General features: G+C 44.9%; 1 protein-coding gene across 1 annotated transcript; it reads left to right on the top strand.

The window, feature by feature from the left end:
* Positions 1-8,561: 8,561 nt before the first annotated feature.
* Positions 8,562-9,561, top strand: LOC117354944 (protein S100-A16-like). The gene is made up of 3 exons (XM_033932904.1): positions 8,562-8,646; positions 8,758-8,924; positions 9,418-9,561. The coding sequence occupies exons 2-3, from the start codon at positions 8,778-8,780 to the stop codon at positions 9,559-9,561; spliced, it is 291 nt and encodes a 96-aa protein (XP_033788795.1). The 5' UTR covers positions 8,562-8,646; positions 8,758-8,777.
* The last annotated feature ends 12,375 nt before the right edge of the window (positions 9,562-21,936 follow it).

Here is a 21,936-nt window from a genome sequence, read left to right as displayed (position 1 = left end):
TTGCAGATGCTTAAGCTCCGTATTGGGCGCCTTTAGCCGCAATTTTTTAAATAATAATAATAATTTATTTCTTATATACCGCCAAAGCCGTAGTAGTTTCGAGGCGGTTTACAACAAAGAAGGACTGGACAGCCCCTAAGCGTGATTGACACGCATCTGGCACCATTTAGGTGCCATTGACAAAATCTGGCTCCGAGGGTCCTTTACAGAATTGCTTCTCACACCTCTTCCCTTAACAGCACTCTTTCATTCTCGCAAGACAAACATTTCAATGGTATCATTAAATTCACAAGGTCTCAGTTTTCCAAATGAATCACACAGGAATGCTAAGCAATTCAAGTTCAAGGTGAACTATACTTTTATCAGGCCAAATCTGATATGATGAAGGGAGCATAGGTCTTGAAAGTTAATCAGAGGTGTGTTGAGTTAACACCTACCACATCTTTGATAATTCAGGTTTCTATAATTTTAGTAGGAATTTCACAAGACTCAGCAGAAGCTTTTCTCTTCTTAGGAAAAGGATGGTCTCTAATTTTTTTTTTTTATATCAGGCATTTTTCTTTAGTATCTGGGTAGGTGTCTATTTGCATATCCTTTTCTTTTCATCTCCCACCGAACCCAGGACTATATAAGGAGAGAGACTCCGAGAGACAGAAGCACGGAGACATTCTGATCCGATCAGACACTTCCCACAATCTATAAACAGAAAGGTGAGTAATTGGATCTGGGGTATCAAGATTCGAGGGTGAAAGGGAGGATATTTTCATTAATGTAAGGGCTGACTTGGTGCAAACAGCAAGGGTCTCAGTTAGAACATAAGAATTGCCACTGCTAGGTCAGGCCAGTGGTCCATCGTGCCCAGCAGTTCACTCCCGCCGCGGCCCTTAGGTAAAGGATCAGCCTTACCTGCGTACGTTCTGGTTCAGCAGGAACTTGTCCAACTTTGTCTTGAATCCCTGGAGGGTGTTTTCCCCTATGACAGCCTCCGGAAGAGCGTTCCATTTTCCCACCACTCTCTGGGTGAAGAAGGAGCAGCGTGGGTTTGAACCTACAGCTTTAACCTTTTCCTATCATAATAAATTTTACGTTACGCTGGTTCCAATCGTAATTATTTTAGCAAAGTTTTGTATTATTCACCGTTATCATTTACGGCTATTGTAAACATAATGTAAATAAGTTATAAGCAACCTGGATGAAAGATCACAAACTGAAATTGAACCCAGATAAAACTAAATTCATCCTCCTAGAAAACAACAAAATACCAACCATAACCAACATTGAAATCAACGCAATCAACTACCCCATACAAACCACCCTAAAACTACTAGGAATAACTATTGACAGATGCTGCACCATGCAAGCGCAAATCAATAAAACAATACAAAAGTCATTCTTAGTCATGAGAAACTTAAGACAAGTTCGGAAATTCTTCGAGAAAACACAATTCCAGCTCATAGTTCACTCCTTAATATTAGGCCTACTTGACTACTGAAATATCCTCTACCTCCCATGCCCTACAACCATAACAAAACAACTACAAACTATCCAAAACACAGCACTAAGACTCATCTACTCATTAAAGAAACATGATCACATTACAGAAGCATATCTCCAATCGCACTGGCTTCCGATCCCAGCAAGAATACAATTTAAATTCTACTGCCTACTATTTAAGACATTATACAGAGACAGTCCAAACTACCTGAACAACCACCTCATCCACAACACCGCAACCAGACATAGGAAAACTCACACACCATTCTCATACCCCCCAATTAAAGAGGTCAAACAGAAAAAACTATATGATGGCCTCCTGGCCACTCAAGCAGCCAAACTAGACAACCAAATCGCCAATCTACTGACGGCATCCCTCGACTACAAGACTTTTAGAAAAGAAATAAAGACCATACTCTTCAAGAAAACTCTGAAAAAAGAAATAATACCGCAAGTTTCAAACTCAACCTCTCACTAAAGCCAACTACCCCAAACAAATAACCTTACCCATTTCTTACTCTCTTTGAAAATGACCAATTTTTTTTTTTTTTGTAGGTTCTTGTTGTAATACATCTTGGATAATTCTTTTGTAATCCGCCTTGAACTGCAAGGTAATGGCGGAATAGAAATCCCTAATGTAATGTAATGTAATAAGTCTGTAAATTCAAATATTTTGTGTTCCTGGCTCTTTATTAGTCCATACAAACTGTTTATCCACGATAGCAACGACATTTTTGGAATGTCCCGTCATCCGAGACACACGATAGGAAAAGGTTAACCATTGCACACCACACTCTTCCCCCTTTAGGTGCAACTGCGCTTGTATCTGAGTACATATGTGAAAGGCTAGAAAAACTGGATTATAATTGCACAGATGTTGAAAATGTGTTGTCTGGCACCAGCCTGGGCAAAACTGAGACAGCTGGACAATGAGAGCTGCTGCCATTGGTTGAGCTGCCTGGTGAGGATTGGGCTGCGAAGAGACTGGAAAGAGGCTATAGGGAGGATATTGGGAAGGTTGTTGGAGGAAGTGCAAGGTGAGGTAAGATGACAAGTAGGAGAGCAGGGATGAGTGTGGCACAGTGGTTAAAGACTACAGCCTTAGCACCTTGAGGCTGGGGGTTCAAAACCACACTGCACCTTGTTAGCCACCTAAGCACAACAGATACATTAGAGCTGTGGTCTCAAACTCAAACCCTTTGCAGGGCCACATTTTGGATTTGTAGGTACTTGGAGGGCCTCAGAAAAAAAATGGTTAATGTCTTATTAAAGAAATGACAATTTTGCATGAGGCAAAACTCTTTATAGTTTCTAAATCTTTCCTTTTGGCTAAGTCTTAATAATAATATTGTAATTTATAGCTAAAGAGACAGGATCAAGAAACTCTTTTATTTTACTTTTGTGATTATGATAAACATACCGAGGGCCTCAAAATAGTACCTGGCGGGCCACGAGTTTCAGACCACTGACTTAAGGGGAACGGTTAATCTGCTGGCTGGGTTGGAGGGCAGAGGGGAGAACAGGACAGTCAAGCCATTGTGACATCACTGATGAGGTTGGCTCTTATTGGTGGAATGAGGCATTATGACATCACAATCTTGGCTCTGCTTCCCAAAGACAAACAGGATGTCATGGATACAGTTAAGGCAGTGGTCTCAAACTCAAACCCTTTGCAGGGCCACATTTGGGATTAGTAGGTACTTGGAGGGCCTCAGAAAAAAAAAATAATGTCTTATTAAAGAAATGACAATTTTGCATGAGGTAAAACTCTTCATAGTTTCTAAATCTTTCCTTTTGGCTAAGTCTTAATAATAATATTGTCATTTATAGCTAAAGAGACATATGATGAAGAAACGGTTTCATTTTACTTTTGTGATTATGATAAACATACCGAGGGCCTCAAAATAGTACCTGGTGGGCTGCGAGTTTGAGGCCACTGCATTAGACAGATTAAACTAAACTAAACCTTAGGTTTGTATACCGCATCATCTCCGCAGCGCAGAGCTCGACACGGTTTACAGAGGTTGAGAGGAAAGGAAACTACAAAGATGGATATAGGAGAGGGAATAAGAAGATAGGGAGGGAACAGGGTACTAGAGAACGGGGGGTGATTAGATTTTTGAAAAGAGCCAAGTTTTCAGGTGTTTACGGAAGGATTGGAAGGAGCTAACATTTCTGAGCGGGGATGAGAGGTTGTTCCAGAGTTCTGTGAGCCCACCAGGACAGAGAGGGAAAAAATGCTTGAGTACCTGAATAAATTCATGTAAACCACCCTGAGCCCCCTATGGAGAACAGCATAGAAAATGGGAAAAATAAATAAATAAGTGGGGTGAACAGTGATAAAGAGCAAAATAAGTGTGTGATTGTTTAGAAAGAGCATAAATCTAAAAAGTGTTTCCTTATGAGTATTTTGGATGTGACTTGCCATTCCCTATATGCTGTTGCCTATTATCTTTATCTTTTCCATTTTTCTGAAGGATGTCTCTTTACCTCCAATCACTCTCTAACCATGCTGGCTGATATTTGGCCTTCCTTCTGCATTTTTTTCATACACGGATTACATCAGGTCTGGGCAGTGGTGAAATAAGGGGGCGGACCACCCCAAACGCCATCTTGGTGGGGGGTGCCAGCACCTCTCTGCCTCTCCCCCCAGTGCCACACTCGCACCCTCCCTTCCCCCCATACCCCTTTAAATCCTCACCAGTGCGAGCAACTTCTAAGGCCTGCCTGGCTCCCATCCAAAATCGCAGAGCCAGGAAGCGGCGTCAGAGGGAAAGACAACGCCATCGTGAACAGCAGGCCGGAGAAGCTGCTCACGCTGGTGAAGATTTAAAGAGGTGCGGGGAAAGGGAGGGCATGAGTCTGGTGGGGGGAGGTGCAGAAGGAGCGGGGAGGCGGAGAGGAGGGCGGGGAGGGGCACTATCACCCCTGGCACCTCCTATCCTCACTACGCCATAGAGTCTAGGTTTCCAGGATGGTATTTATGAACATTAAACCCTTGAGGTAAAACGTTTGACCTTTGCAGCTGCTCCTTAGGGTTTTGTTTTGTTTTTTAACCCTTCTCCTTGTTTCATCATAATCTCCATTTTTAATGTTATATGCTAATTTGCGCACTTTCTCCAGTTATTAAATTCAATCTGATCACGTTATGATCACTGTTCTCAAGTGGCCCAGCACCGCTACCTCATACAGCAGATCATGTGGTCCATAACTCAAGTGGGGAGTGTGTGGCGCAGTGGTTAGAGCCACAGCCTCGGCACCCTGAGGTTGTGGGTTCAAATCCTATGCTGCTTCTTGTGACCTTGGTAAAGTCACTCAGCGCCCCAAGTACATTAATTAGAGTGTGAGCCTACTAGGACAGATAGGGGAAAATGCTTGAGTACCTGAATGTAAACCACCTAGGCCAGGGGTAGGCAATTCCGGTCCTCAAGAGCCAGAGCCAGGTCAGGTTTTCAGGATATCCACCATGAATATGTATGAGATGGATTTGCATGCACTGCCTCCTTGAGATGCAAATCTATCTCATGCATATTTATTGTGGGTATCCTGAAAACCTGACCTGGCTCCGGCTCTTGAGGACTGGAATTGCCTACCCCTGACCTAGGCTATAAGTGGTACATAATAAATAAAATAATGGCTAGATGTAGAATTGCTGTTCCCCCTCTTGTTGGTTCGTGAACCAGCTGTACTATGAATCAATCCTATGCATCATCTAGGAATTTTACCTCCATCACATGCCCTGACATTACAATAATTGGGTCATTGAAATTGTCTTTTGTTAAAGGGTTACCTAATTGGTTAGCTTCCCTAATTTCTGATAACATTTCAACATCTGTCCGTTCATTCTGGCCAGGTGGGACTGCAGTACAATCCTACGACTACACTTCTCCCTCCGTATTCATGGTTTCGATTATTCGCGGTTTTTAGCTTGCTGGCTTCTCCCCCCCCTCCCCCCCCCCCAAATTACATCAGCTTGCATAGAGAAATCGCCGATTCTGAGCGTTTACAGAGAAAATCGCCGACTCCCGGCACTTTCTTCACCATGTTTTGCCTCGCCTTCAGGAACAGGCCGGGTCTCCCACCATGTGATTCGCGGTTTCACCATGTGATTCGCGGTTTCACCATATTCACGATGGTTTTTAATAGAAAACAGCGAATAACATATGAAAAAGTTATTTGCGGTTTTTCTGGAGAGAGGGAAGAATCAGAGTATGAATTGCCACAACCACTGACCCACAACCGTGGTTGAAATAGACACTAGAAATTGACATGGGATTATTTCCCGTGGTTATCCGCGGGGACGGGGACGGTGATGAATTTTGTCACCGTGTCATTCTCTACCAGATATCTCACAACGGCATGGTAGCCTTAGCTGCTGCCAGTGACCTGAAATCAAAGCCAGACAACACAAAGTTTTGGCAGTAGGGAAAGCAGATTTGTGTTCATCTAATTGGCATTTTGGAATGAACAGGGCTTCAATACCTAGTAAGTCAGATATTTTTAACCAAGGGGTCTTCACTGAAAGGGTGGCTGATCGCTGGAATAATCTTCCACTACAGGTAATTGAGGCCAGCAGCTTGCCTGATTTTAAGACCAAATGGGATCGTCAGTGGGATCTCTTCACAGAGAAAGGTATTGGGGTTATTGGGGTGGGCAGACTAGATGGGCCGTGGCCCTTATCTGCCGTCTGGTTCTATGTTTCTATGTCCTGCCCTACTGTGCAACAGAACCTGCACCTCTGTGCGCCTGCCGGTGGAATCCCTCTGACTTACTTGCTCTGGAGCAGAGTCGGCAGCCGCGCTGAGGTGCAGGAAAGCCCCCCCCGATGACTCATCTGCCGGCTTTGCTCCGGAAGAAGTAAGTTATGTTTGAAGGGGTGGACCTGGCAGACGCAGTCATTGCGGGACCTTGCCGCAACTCCCTGCGTCTGCCGGGTCCTCCCCCTTCAACATAACTTACTTCTTCTGGAGCAAAGCTTGCATACGAGTCATCGCGGGACCTTACAGCACCCAGCTGCCGAATCTGCTCCAGAGCAAGTATGTCAAAGTGGGGTGGACCGGCAGCCGGCAGCTACAGTCATCGCAGGAAAGGAGCAAGACTGCTGGAATAGAAGAGTGGTGGAGGGAGAGAAAGGGGGTAGGGTGGTATGGAAGGGTGGTGCTGATGGAATTGATGTGCAAGGAAAGGGGAGAGAGACATAAGGGGGAAGGATACTGGATGGAATTGGAATTGGAGGGAAAGAAAGGGGGCAGATGCTAATTGAAGAGGGGTGGATAGAGAGAAAGGGCACACATTGGCTGGTAGTGGGGAGGGTAGAGGGGGAACCTATGCTGGATGGAAGTGCAGATGGGAGAGATAAGGGAGCAAATGCAGGAAGGAAATGGGAGGAGAGAAAGAGGGGAGCAGACGATGGAAGTGGACAGAGAGAGGAGAAGGTACTAGATGGAAGAGAAAGAGGTCACATGATGGAAGGAGGGGATAAATAAAAGGAGGGCACATGATGTGGGAAAAGGATTGGGTTACTGGAGGGGGTGAGGGAAAGAGGTGGCAAACTGTAGGTAGACAGTAAAAAAGGAAATTGATGAGAGGGTAGTAAGTACGTAATCTAGATGGATGCAGAAAATAAATTGAAAAGGAAAATGAGGGAAGAAAGGGATTGCAGAAGAGAGGTGTGGGAGAGGGAAAGAGAGGAGAGAGATGCCAGGCCAGTGGGAGTGAAAGGAGAGATTGAAGGGGGAAGCAAACAGTTTCTGGAAGGGACATAGAAGGAGAGAAGATGCCATATAGGGGCAGAGAGATGGCAGACAGTGAATGGAAGGAAGAGAGTAACAAGAAGATGAGGAAAGCAGAAACCAGAGAAGACAAAGGTAGAAAAAAAAATTCTCTTTATTTATTGCTTTAGGAGACATGTGTCACTGTTTCTGTGGTGCACTGTATGCAGAGTCCAGCTTCTTACTGGTTCAATTTAACCTTTGTCTATGTATTTCTATTTTATCCCCCCTTTTACAAAACTGTGGAACGTTTTTTAGCGCCAGCCGTGGTGGTAGCAGCTCTGATGCCCAGAATTCTATGAGTGTCAGAGCTCTTACCACCGTGACTAAAATCCACAATACAGTTTTGTAAAAGAGGGAGGGGTTTGTTTGTGATTACATATTCCATACTAGGCGAAGGTGTTTTCTGTGTTCTGTGTGTTCGAAAGACGTGGCTTTTTTGTTAGGATTGACTGCAGGATTGATCTGTACTAGTCTGGCTTGTTTAGTTTTACAATGGGTGTATTGATGTCGTACTGCTCACTGCAGTATGTAAGATGCTGCCTTTTCCTAGGTACTCATGTGTGACACGTGGCTTGTTACTACAAATCATGTTTTTCATACAGATGTGGGGGTATCAAAAATGATGGTACGCCACTGCCTGATTGGTTTACTGCAGTACATTGTACACGATTCCTTCAGCGACTTTTACTCACACCTGCTCTGGTTTTTGCTGGGTGTGAGTGGTTGGATCATATTATAGCCCTTTTAAAAGGATCACATTGACTTCTGGTTGCCAGCTGTTTTCAAGTTAATATTTTTTGTTTAGCCTTTGATATCATTCATGGGCTGAACCCATCCTATTTCATCCCTTCCTCAGATATAGAGCTGGCCATTTGTTATATTCTCAGGAGGGTGTTTTCTTGCTTGTCCTTGGTAAAGGAAGTCAGATTGGGTTTAGATTTGACTAGAAGGAAAGCATTCTCCTGTTTGGGGTCTTTGTTATGGATTAAGATTCCACAGGGGCTTTTTTAGTTTTAAAGTTGATAGAGTTACCATGTGGCTCCAGGTAAAGGAGGATGGATCGAGACATCCGGGTTTTATGTCCATTGCTTTCAATTGAAGAAAAACTCAATGTCTCAATCCATCCTCCTTTTTCTGGAGCCATAAGGTAACCTAGTTAGTTGAGTAAACCTTTTTATTGTTTAATTTTAGCAGAACATGATAATTGCCAGCCTGGGTCAGACCAAAAGTCCATAAGTCCAGTATCCTCTTTATAAGAGTGGCCAACCCAGACAAGTATCTATCTAGCTTCTAGCAGGATCTCAAAGGGTAGAGAGATTCCTTGTTGCATAACCCAGGGACAAGCAGTGCATTTCACCAAGTCTACATGGTTAAAAAGGTTTATAGACTTTTCCTCCAGGAACTTGCCTGGACCCTTATTAAACTCATCGGTTTTGCATTGGTGGTTGGGGAGCTCTCACCATTCTCATTTGTTCTATCTTTCTGTCAGGTTGAAGGTTAAACCCAGAGATGGCATCATACAGCGAGCTAGAGAATTCAATGCATAAGCTGGTCAAGAACTTCTACAACTATGCAGAGAAGAAAGGGGAAAAGGACAAGTTGACCAAGAGGGAGTTTCGCACAATGATCAGCTCTGAGCTTAACCACGTCCTGACGGTGAGAGCTGAACCCAAGGGCTAAGAGGGGGAGAGAGAGAAATCTGGGAGGAGGGGCCTGGGGACCTGAAGGCTCCAGGAGAGACAGCTCAAGGGCTCAGAGAGTGTGTGAGATTAAGAGAGGGAGGCAAAGGGAAAGCCCTGGAGGGGCCCAGGGAATCACATCGACATCCACATAAGCGTAGAGCCTTCTAGATGCGGCCTATAGCTCAGGGAAGGAAACATGAAGTTGGGGTGGGGGGGTGGAGGTAGAATGGGGCGGGGTTTAGTGGTGGAATGGGGCAGGGCCAGAATGGGGTGTGGCTAGGGGTAGAATAGGACGGGGCCATGTGTCCTCTTTTTATTTTAAAGAGGAAATCTGGTAACCCTAACAACTTTTCATTCACTCCCTTTCCCCACACTAATTCATCTTTCCGTTCACACTCTTCCCTATCCAGTTACTGATCCTTACGAACTGTTTCCAAGTTGACGTTATCTTTCCTTGTCTTCCCCAGAACACGCAGAGCAAGGAGGCTGCTGACAAACTTATCAAGTCGTTGGATGCCGATGCGGACGGCAAGATCAGCTTTGATGAATACTGGACCTTGATAAATGAAATGTGTATGAAGATGGGCCAGCAAATGGCCCTCAATATTTAGGGTCCATCCCAGAGCTCGAGTCCTAGCAATTAAGAGTAGAATGGACAGCAGCGATCTCTCCTAACCACAGACCACTGTTTCTCCCCCTCAAGACTTCATTTAAACTTTTTTTTTTTGGGGGGGGGGAGGATTAGAACAAAAATAATATAAGTTAAGGAAACTTGTTCTGAACAGATATTGTGTGAACGACTTCCTGTTCTGTGGTGGCCGAGATTGGCTGCACATTCTTATTCTATTATTTATTTTCTTCACATTAAAAATTATATTGTAAATTCTCTGAAGAGCTACTTATTGAATGGCATATGAAGTGCCACATAAATTGAAACATAATAATAATAAAAAAAAATTTTCAAAACTTTTTGTGTGGTGGTTCTTGAGGCCTATGCTGGCACCCTTTGGGGTAGAATCTGAGTCTCCAGGTTCTAGTTTATAACTTGCCACCCCGTGCCTTCTGGCGCTGGCAGTCCAGTTCTACTGCAGGGAGCTAATCTAATCTAAACCTTAGGTTTGTATACCGTATCATCTCTACATTCGTAAAACTCGACACGGTTCACAAGAGTTAGGGTAGAAAGGAACTCCAGTGGAGGGAAGAAGCAAAATGAAGAGAAAATTTAGAGGACTGGAATAACCAGAGAGGGAGGAGGAGTTACTGAAGGAGAAAATCTGGCCTCCAATCTTCAGAGCACTTTTGGAAGAAACACGGGTTCAAATCGCAGTTCTTAACAAGCGAGTTGGTTGTTTTTTTTCCCCCTTGGGTAGTCATAAGCAGGTTGTACTACAGAGACAGAGTTTCAGTCTACAAGTTACCTACACACACACACATATATACAGTAACACCTTGGATTGCAAGTGTTTTGCAAGACAAGCAAAACATTTGATTAAATTTTAACTTGATATACAAGCGAAGTCTTGCAATACGAGTACATACAGTATACGCGCGTCACATCATCACAACTGAGCCGCTGGTTCTTCTGTCTCTGACACTGCGGGAGTGTAGTGACTGTTCTAAATGAGCAAAGTCTTGCAATACAAGTACGTATAGTATTTTATATTACATTTTTTTGGATTGTGGAACGAATCAACTGAGTGTCCATTATATCCTATGGGGAAATTTGCTTTGCTATACGAGTGCTTTGGATTACAAGCGTGCATCTGGAACGAATTATGCTTGCAAACCAAGGTTTTACTGTATCTACATATCTCTGGGGAGCACTTCAAGTTTCAAGTTTCAAGTTTATTAGGTGACTTGATCAATCGCTTAATCAAATATTGTAAGCGATGTACACTTTAAAATTTACAATTATTAAATATAAAAAAATAAAACAAACAATACAGTACATACAATTACTTAAAAAATGGGTAAGAACTCTTGATTTTAACATTGATAAACATGGGAAAGGAGGGATGAACTACAATTCATAAAGTAAAGAAGAAACATTGAGGGAAAACACAAAGGGAAATAGTTAACACAGGTATCATATAGGAAAACATGATACTGAAACTAAAATTATGTTGTAAAAGCATCTTTAAAAAGGAAGGTTTTAAGTTCAGTTTTAAATTTTCCAAGTTCTTTTTCCTCTCGTAAAAAAAATAGGGAGGGCGTTCCATGTTTGCGGTGCAGTACATGAAAAAATAAATTGTCTCCTTGTCCCAGTGTCCTGCCCCCAAAGCCCAAAGGCATCCATATTTTTACAGTTTTATCTTTTCAAAGTACAGGTCTTCATTGGTATTTCTATAGCTTCAGTAACTTCCTCGTTTATGCGTAGGGGCATTTTCAAAACACAAAAATGTCCAAAAATTGGCATATGGACGTTTTTCTCGGCAAAACGTCCAAGTGCTGATCATCGAAACAAAGAACTTAAGACGTTTCGAGAGACGTTTGCCCTCCAAAACGTCCAACTCAGAAAGGGGCGTATTAGAGGTATGTTTTGTGCAGGTGATGGGCCGGGTTAGACGTGGACATTTTGCAGCAATAATCGGATCTTATGCAGGATGCCCTGGAAGGAATAGACATTTCAAGCTAGACCTGTTGTAGAAGTGTCTAAGTGCCAAAATGGTACCCAAACTGACCAGATGACCTCTGGAGGGATTGATGATCTCCCAACCCCCCCCCCCCCCCATGCATAAAATAGTACATACCTGTCTGTAGAACAGCAGCATCCGGAATGGGAAAGGTTAGTACAGCATCACACATGTGTCTTAAGTAGCCTGATGGATGGGCTAATGAGACACAGAGAGGATCCAGGCCCATAAGACCCAGGGCTGCCCAAGTCCGGTCCTCGAGATCTACCGGCAGGCCAGGTTTTCAGGACATCTACAATGCATATGCATGAGAGAGATTTGCTTGCACTGTCTTCTTGGTATGCAAATCTCTCTCATGCATGTTCATTGTGGATATCCTGAAAACCTGGCCTGCCAGTAGATCTCGAGGACCGGACTTGGGCAGCCCTGCTCTAACCAATACATTTATGGTGGAAAGTGTGAGGCCACAGAAACACCCAAGTTGAAAACATCCAAATGTAGGCCATTTGGACGTAGCGGACCTGGCCACAGAAACATCCCAATAGGGCACTGCTGTGAACTTCACATAAAGGGTGACAGATATACTTCTTACCATAACCCCCTTGTAATTTATGGTCGATCCCTCCAAAACTCCCTCCAAACCTACTATATCCACCTGTCTCCCACCCCAATAGCCTTTATGGCTGCAAGTGGCACTTATATGGCAGTTTAGTAGGATTTTGGTGGCCTCACACTTTCCACCATAAATGTATTGGTTAGAGTTTCTTATGGGCCTGGGTCCTCCTAAGGCTTATTAGCCCATTCGCCAGGCCACAAGACGCCTGTGTGATGCTCTGCTAACCGTTCCCAGATGCTTCTGTTCTACGGATAGATATGGACTGTATTATTCATATTCGGGGGGGGGGGGGGGGATGAGTCTACTAAAACCACCAAAATAAAGGAGGAAGTTCAGTTTGTCAGCTTGTGGTGTGGTCTGAATTATTTGGAGGTGCGATGATGTGGAGGTGCTTGCCACAGCCTAGTGCTGGTCCCAGCACACGGTCCTACACCCTAAGAAATACTTGTGTGACCCTTTCCCAGCAGTCGGGTAAGCCAAGGGGCTTACATCAGTATCCCCTCATCCAGGAAACATGTGACCAACCAAACTCGATTAACCCAGCCTAAAAACCATGTAGATAAGAACATAAGAATAGCCTAACTGGGTCAGACCAATGGTCCATCAAGCTCAGTAGCCCGTTCTCATGGTGGCCAGTCCAGGTCCCTTGTACCTGGCCAATACCCAGAGTAGCAACATTCCAGCATCTCAAAGAATAGCAAGATTCCGGAACCCCAATGAGAGCAACATTCCAGAGCTGAGATTGTGATGTCATAATGCCTCATTCCACAGTGCCTCAGAGCCAACCTCAGCAGTGATGTTACAATGGCTTGCTTGCTTTTCCTATACTTGGCTCACTTAAGAACATAAGAATAGCCTTACTGGGTCAGACCAATGGTCCATCAAGCTCAGTAGCCCGTTCTCATGGTGGCCAGTCCAGGTCCCTTGTACCTGGCCAATACCCAGAGTAGCAACATTCCAGCATCTCAAAGAATAGCAAGATTCCGGAACCCCAATGAGAGCAACATTCCAGAGCTGAGATTGTGATGTCATAATGCCTCATTCCACAGTGCCTCAGAGCCAACCTCAGCAGTGATGTTACAATGGCTTGCTTGCTTTTCCTATACTTGGCTCACTTAAGAACATAAGAATAGCCTTACTGGGTCAGACCAATGGTCCATCAAGCTCAGTAGCCCGTTCTCATGGTGGCCAGTCCAGGTCCCTTGTACCTGGCCAATACCCAGAGTAGCAACATTCCAGCATCTCAAAGAATAGCAAGATTCCGGAACCCCAATGAGAGCAACATTCCAGAGCTGAGATTGTGATGTCATAATGCCTCATTCCACAGTGCCTCAGAGCCAACCTCAGCAGTGATGTCACAATGGCTTGCTTGCTTTTCCTATACTTGGCTCACTTAAGAACATAAGAATAGCCTTACTGGGTCAGACCAATGGTCCATCATGTCCAATAGCCCGTTCTCACAGTGGCCAATCCAGTACCTGGCCATAACCCAAGGAGTAGCAACATTCCATGCTAACGATACAGGGCAAGCAGTGGCTTCCCCCGTGTCTTTCGCAACAATTAGCTAGAAGAAAGAAACTGTAAAATTTTAAACTTTTATTTGATCTTCAAGGCTCTCAGAGGAAAGAATATGCAAAGGATAATTATTCCTACCCCTATAAGGTTCTCCCGGTGAGCATCCTTAACTGCATTTCCTCGAAAGGAAATCACACAAGGTGACATTCTCTGGCAAGTCTTGAGGAATTGCTTTCATCTCTGAAACTTACTCCAAGGGGGCTACACCTAACTCAAAAGTAGGAAACCTACTATCCGCTCACTACATCAGGACAGGCTTGCCCCATTTCTCTGAGACCAATTAAACTGCACGTACTGACTAAATAAAGATCGCTCAGCTCAGAAACCCATCATCGGCTTAGAGTTCCAACATACCAAGAGATAGTCCACAAACATGTAAGAACTGCTACTTTTTTCAGTAATTGGTCCTAAACTTTGGAAATCTTTATCTTTATCTCTTATATAGACCTCTCGTGAAAAATTTAAGACTGATCTTAAAACTTTTCTATTGAAGATACTTATAAAAGTACAACGTTGATATCAAATATAAATAAAAGAATTTGGCAAAACATAAAATTACCCGATTGTGTTTACCTTTCCCTCCTTTACTATAAAACTTTGAAGTTCTATTTATCTTAAATTTTATGTGTATGTGAAAGTGATATACTGTATTTGTAATACTGAATTTTAGACTGTAAGCGCCGCCCAGAATTATCTATGGCGCAGGATAAGATTTTAATAAACTTGGAAACTCGGTAAAGACGTACCTTCAATCTAGCTACTTTTATTTATCTTAAAGTTTCCAAGTTTATTAAAATCTTATTATACTGCTAAATCAGACTTATATCATATTAAAAGTACACAGGAGAACCCACTCACTATTCACACCAACCAAAAATGTCAAACAAAGAAAACTATATGACCACCTAATGGCCACTAGAGCAGCAAAACTAGACAGACAACTCACCAATCTGCTGTCTTCGACCACAGATTACAAAACCTTAAAAAAAAAAAAACCCTACTCTTCAAAAAAATACATAAAACCTATTTAACACGACCAGATCCTTCCCAAGCTCCACCTATAATACTATCTACTCCTTATCAAATCTAAAATGTTCAAATTTCCCATCATGTATCACCTAATCTCACGACAATTCTTATGTAATCCGCCTATATATTTCGTAACTTCATGACAACTCTTATGTAATCCGCCTTGAACCGCAAGGTAATGGCGGAATAGAAATCACTAATGTAATGTATTTAAAAATTACAGGGTACAGCGAAGGTAGATTTAACAGTGTTCCAACTGTATTTGTTACACTGTATGTATATTTCTGTTCTGGTTCACAGTCCTGATATTGTATCATATTATTGCTACTAATATAACTTGAGTTATGTAGTTCCAAGTTTAGCTCACTTTTCTAAATTTTGCCGACAGTTGGTCATTTTACCATAATTATAAAAACCTAAGAATAGAAGCCCTCCCTATCAATGTGGAATTTAGGACCTGCTACTTATTCATAAATATTTGATTCCATATACCACTAATCGAATATTAAGATCTACAGAACAACATCTTCTATCGGTTCCCTCTCTTAAATTCATAAACACTAGACGACAAGCGATCTTTTCTGTTTCAGCCCCCCAAACCTGGAATTCTCTCCCTATCAATTTAAGGGAAGAAACAAACATAGAAAAATTCAAAGGTAAGCTGAAGAGTTTTCTCTTTAAAGATGCCTTTTCCAGTTAATCATTTCTATACTAATTAATAATAATTCTTTTACTTCTAATCTTTCACTGTAACATTTAGCCTTTTCCCTCTCCTTATGTATTTTCCCTACTTGTTTTTCTATCTTTAAAACATATTGTAACTTTTACCCATGCTTTTCCTCATGTTTTCTTTTTTTATTTTTTTTTTTTGTTATGTCAATAGTATGTTCAGTTCTATTCAGTGTATTATTCCCCTTTTATTGTAATTTTAGTAATATGTAAATCGCTTAGAATGTGGATTAAGCGATTAATCAAATTTTTAATAAACTTGAAACTTGAGCTCTTTGAGAGCACAAATAAATCAGTTTTAATTGGTGTTTTTGCACCAGAGGTACTATGGCTGGACAACTTTTCAAAGTTTCTACAGGAGGAGGAGGACAATCCAAGCAAACATAACTGTGGAAAACATGTTCTTGACGCTTCTTTTATCCAGTTAATCCTTTAAAATACAACGTCCACATTTGTCACTGAAGGACCCAACAAGGACTGTGTTTTGGAAAAAAAAAAAACATGCCTTCCTCAGGGATCCGAGAGATTGAATCAACAAACCTTTGCAAATGTGGATTAATATAGATGGCTTGACAAACCAAGCTGAATCGCGCAAAAGTAGCACAAAACCCGAGCGCTGAAGCAGCAGTGTGTTGTTAACTGGCTAGTAGCTGGATAGGAGACCGCCTGGGAATATTTATTTATTTATTTATTCAATTTTCTATACCATTCTCCCAAGAGAGCTCAGAACAGTTTACATGAGATCATCCAGGTACTCAAGCATTTTTCCCAGTCTGTCCCAGTGGGCTCACAATCTATCTAATGTTCTTGGGACAATGGAGGGATTAAGTGACTTGCCCAGGGTCACAAGGAGTAGCATGGGTTTGAACCCACAACCCCAGGGTGCTGAGGTTGTAGCTTTAACCACTGCGCCACTCTAGAAATCAACATGTAGCAAAAGTGAGCCAAGTCTAGGACAATCAAGCCATTGTGACATCACTGATGAGGTTGGCTCTTAGGCATTGGTGGAATGATGTCACAATACCAGCTCTGGTTATCAGTGGCTGAAACTTTTCACACTATTTATTTATTCAATTTTCTATACTGTTCTCCCAGGGGAGATCAGAATAGTTGACATGAATTTATTCAGGTACTCAGGCATTTTTCTGTCTGCCCAGGGTCACAAGGAGCAGCGTGGGTTTGAACCCACAACCCCAGGGTGCTGAGGCTGTAGCTTTAACCACTGCGCCACACTGTAAACTGTAAGCCAAGGGGTCCTATGTTGGGCAGCAGCGACATAGTGGAACCCCAGACTGTGTGGGAGAAGGCAATGACAAACCACGCCTGTGCTCAGCCATGAAACATCACAGGGCGGATTCCTCACTGCGCTTGTTGCCACGAGTCAGTGGCTGACTCAGTGGCATAATCCACCATCTGTGACACTTAGGGCTCCTTTTATCAAGCTGCAGTAGGCGGTTAACGCGCGGAATACCGCGTGTTCAACCGCCTGCCGTGCTAGTTGCTAACGCCTCCATTGACGAGGCGTTAGTTTTTTGGTGTGCCGCGGGGGTTGGCGCGTGATGAAATGTCCAACACGCTAAACCCCGTAGTGCACCTGGATAAAAGGAGCCCTTAGGGTCCCTTAACCAAGGTGCAGTGTAAGTGCCGACTTAGGCTTACTGCTGTTTGAAAGGCCCTGAGGTATAATCCCAATGTGTATACCCTTCCATGGGCTAAAAAATACATTTTCTTTTCTGTCTGGTGGAGGTGGGGGGGGGGGGAGGGGGAGTGTGGACGTGTCTACACTAATTGGTATAACCACATAGCCACATGCGAGTCATTGCCACCTACAAAATGGGTAACGGTAAGGGCCTACGCGCTAGAAGCAACATTAGCGCTTGGCCATTAAGGCAGAAAATCACTTTTTGGCCACGGCTTTGTCAACAGGGCTCCTTAGGATTCAGCACAGAAAGGCAAAAGAATGGAGGACACAAGATAAGCCAGGGGGAGGGAAGGGAAACTAATAAGGGAAGTAGTGTTTCAAGTTTTTATTAAAATTTGATTTAAAAATTGCTATATTGATAGTAAATTTTTATAATACGATCTAAATTCCATCATAAGACTATTCTTCAAAAAAAAAAAAAAAAAAGGAACACGCTTTTCTGTGGACAACATATATGGTTATACCACGACGTTACAAAATCAACACGTGAAAGGCATAAATTATTTCTGGCGAAGAAGTTGGGTGCCACTTTTACACTGCCCTATCCCCTGCAAGTGTATAATTAAATACCTGGTCTTTTTATGCGTCCGATCATCTAAGATCCTTTTTGGACCTTTTGGAGCTAATAAGGGGTGGAGATCCAAGCTCTAATAATTGAATTTGGGGATAGTATCAGATGTTTGAAGCCTTTTCTTAAGTTTTCATAATTTCTATATAAATATCTCTCTGTAATTTTGATCGTTTCCTTTGCTAAATGGTGGTCTGAGAAAGAATTAGCTCCACTATGATTAGTGATTTACTTTTTTTTTTTCCTTTTACTTGGTGGATAATGATTCTGTATTTCTTAAACAAGTTGTATTGCTTGTGATAATTAATAAAAATAAAGTTAAAATTTTGTTGATAAAATCGCTTACCTTGGGGGACTTCCGGCGGAAGCATGGGGCTGTGAGCAGGTCAGGCTCGAGGCTCCGGCGCGCCCGCGGCGGTAATTGTTTTTGAGCGGCATTGAAGTCCTCGGCTCCCGGTGTCAGCACGTCGGGGAGCGCGGTTGGGGGTCCGTGTGGCGATTTCGCGGCGGTCTGGGGGATGGCCGCGCGCCCGAATAAGACGGAACGGGAGAGAAGGAAGCAGCCTGAAAGTAAAATGGCGGCGCACGTGGCACCTACATCGCCCGAAACCCCCAGCTCCCTCTGGGTCGCAGAGGTAACAGCGGAAGTGCAGGCTGCATTGGAGGGCACGCTGGGGGACAAGCTGCAACGGATTCTGGATAAGTTAGACACCCTGGATCAGCGTTTTGCAGCTCTGTCCTCGGAGGTGAGGGAGACACAGCAACGGGTCAGCTCCACTGAGGATGCTGTGCAGCGGCTTACACAAGATCAGGCGGGCCACTCTACCTCTATGGCGGCGCTCCGGGCAAAAGTGGAGGACCTGGAGAACCGGTCCCGCCGGAACAACCTGAGGTTTGTGGGTCTGCCGGAATCTCTGGGGGACTCGGACCTGGGAGACTTTCTGGAGAAGTGGCTGATGGAGTCTTTGGCCCCCCCGCAGCAGCTGGGCCACTTTTATATCGAACGGGCGCACCGTCTGGGGCCCCGGAGAGATGGTCTGGAGCGTCCACGGGTGGTTATCTGTCGTCTGCTCAACTATCGCCATAAGATTGCGGTCCTTAGGGCTCTGCGCCAGGGGAAGAAGTTGCTCTACAACAACAAGCAGGTCCTCTGTTTCCAGGATTATTCGGCGGAGGTCTCTCAGGCTCGACGCAAGTTTTCTCCACTCTGTTCCAGTCTGGTCCGGCGCAGTATTCCTTTTTCTCTCCAGTATCCAGCGAGGCTGAGGGTGATGCACGCCGGCCGGTCGCACCAGTTTGATACGCCGGAGGAGGCCCAGCGATTTGTGGAGGAAAAGTTTCCGGAGGTGGCGCCGTGATCTTCTGACTGTCTTCTTCGGTGGGGTTGGCGATGCTGGGAGTTGACGGCTGTATACTCTGACTTTGTGGATGATGCGCTGTCTCCCCTGTGGGTCTTTCCCCATGGCAGCTGAGACTTCGCCAGCTTACCCTCAGCATTTTTGTTGGGTTCTCTGCTTTTTGTGTTAGTTGTACCTTGCTGTGTTGGGGGCAGGGGGAGAGTGATTGGGCTGTGTTGGTTTGAGTGGGGATGGGGGAAGGGGTGGCTATAAGGAGGAGGGTGGTAGGGTATGTCTAGGGGGGTTGTATGGGGAGGGCTGATAGCTTGGGTGGAGGAGTGGATGGGGTTCGCTGGTTGGTGGTGGGAATGGAGAGTGTTTGTTAGCCTATGGGAAGCTTGGGGGGGGGCTGAGGGGTTTGAGGGAGGCCTGCTGCGGGCGCGCCAGCTTTCTGGAAGTGGCACCTATTGGGGTGCAGTATTTGGATGGGCAAGGGTTGGGGGGCGGGGGAGGGTTGGGGGGAGTTGGGGGGGTTAGGGGGAGTGGGGGTTGGGGGATGGGGGTTTCCGTTGGGTCAGACAGGAGGGGGATGGGCGGATTTTTGAGTGTGTGGTTGGAGGGGTGGTGGCTGGGACGCTCCTCTGGCATGCTGCAATGGGTTATTCAGTATCTGCTTGTGGTGCTTTTTTTAGTCTTTTCTGGAACATAATTTGATTTCTTGGAATGTGGGGGGGATACACTCGCCTATTAAGCGGTATAAAATATTGCAAGTACTGAATCGTAAGAGGGCCTCTATTGCTTTTCTACAGGAGACCCGGTTGTCCTCGGTGGAGCATGCTAAGCTCTGCTCTTGGTGGGTGGGTACGCATTTGGAGGCTCCGGCTCTGGGGGGGAAGGGTGGGGTAGTGATCCTTTTTCGTAAGGGCCTTCACCTGCAGGTACATCAGGTGGTTCGGGATCCTGGGGGTAGGTACGTTATTGCCTCGGTCTCTCTGAACAATAAGCCTTTGCTGTTTTGTAATCTTTATGCCCCTAATAATCCTTCTGCCAAATTTTTTCAGAAGTTGCGTAACCTTTTGTTGCAGTTTGGGGATATTCCCTTAATTCTCGGGGGCGACTTCAACGAGGTCCCTGATCCTCGGCTGGATCGTTCTTCCTCGGTGGGTCGGGAATCGCTGCGGGCCTGTACTGGGGCTACCATGCTGGCTTCCTCTTTGGATTTATTGGACGTTTGGAGGGTTCTTCATCCGGTGGAGCGGGACTATTCTCATCTATCTCGAGCGCATGGGACGCTTTCCCGTATTGATTTTATTCTTCTTTCCCGGAGTCTTCTCCCGAGGGTTCAGGAGGCCATGCTGGGTCCGATTGAAATATCGGATCATGCATGGGTGGGCCTGCGGTGGCTGTGGGGGTCCCCTCGGGGTGGAGGGGTTTCATGGAGGTTCCCTTGTCATTTGTATCGCAATGCCCGTTTTCATGACTTTTTGTTGGCTAGATGGAGGGATTTTCAAAGTACGAATTTGCAACATCGAGAGGACCCCATACTTTATTGGGAGGCTGCGAAAGCGGTGTTGCGTGGGGAAATCATGTCCTTTGTGGCCTTTGAGGCTCGAGCGCGTCAGAGGGAGATTCTGGCCTGGGAGAGTAGGGTTCGGATTCTGCGGCAGCGTTTCGCAAGTGCTGCCACGTTGGCGCTTAAGAGGCAGCTTTTGGAGGCGCAGCAGGCCTTGAATGAACTCCTGCATAGGGGGGCTCGGAGGTCTCGGGAACACTATCAATTCCAGCTCTTTAGGTTCGCTAATAAGAGTAGCCGGATGTTGGCGCGTTTAGCTCGCTCCTCTCGTGGGTCCGCGGGGGTCTCGGCTTTGCGTGATGCGCAAGGAACGCTGTATCATAAGACTGAGGACATTGGGCGTATTCTGCGGGACTTTTTCGCTGACTTGTATGCTGCGCCTGGCCCGGATGTGCTTGATGGGGGGGTTTATTTGGACAGCTTGGATTTACCCCATATCTCTCCTGTCGACTTGGAGATGTTGGAGCGCCCGGTGGAGGTGGAGGAAGTGGCGTGGGTGATTCGGGCCAGCCCGTTGGGCAAGGCTCCGGGACCCGATGGATTCCGGGGGGAATTCTATAAGGTGTTGGTGGATGAGATTGCTCCGGTGTTGTCCGAAATTTTTAATTTGAATGTGGCTAAGGGGTTTTTACCGCGTTATTTGAATTCGGCTCAGATAATAGTTCTTCCTAAGCCGGGGAGGGACCCCACTTTGCCGGACTCCTATAGACCCATTTCCCTGCTGAATTATGAGACGAAATTGATGGCTAAGGTGCTGGCGAATCGTTTGGCTAGGGTGCTGCCTTCTTTAATATCGGACCAGCAGGTAGGATTTGTGCGTGATCGGCCGGTATCTAAAAATCTTCGCCGTATCTTGCTGGCCCTAGAGAAGTCTGCTGTAGACGGAGACCCTGCTGTACTCGTGAGTTTCGATGCTGAAAAGGCTTTTGATCGGGTGCAGTGGGGATTCCTCTTTGCTACGCTGCGGGCATATGGCTTTGGCCCTTTTTTTCTTAACGCCCTTTTTGCGTTGTATAGTGACCCGGTGGCGCGGATTTCGGTGAATGGTGGATATTCGGACCCCTTTTCCATCTGTAGGGGGACCCGTCAGGGCTGTCCCCTGTCGCCTTTGCTGTTTGTGCTGTCTTTGGATCCCTTGATCAGAGAGCTGCAATCTAATGTTGACATTCGGGGACTTCAACTGGGGGCCGCTCATTTTAAGATTGCGGCCTTCGCTGATGATCT

The sequence above is a fragment of the Geotrypetes seraphini genome, chromosome 2 (assembly GCF_902459505.1).
Source record: "Geotrypetes seraphini chromosome 2, aGeoSer1.1, whole genome shotgun sequence".
NCBI lineage: Eukaryota > Metazoa > Chordata > Amphibia > Gymnophiona > Dermophiidae > Geotrypetes > Geotrypetes seraphini.
Note: the sequence above shows the minus strand (reverse complement) of the source record. Positions and strands in the feature narration are given on the sequence as shown.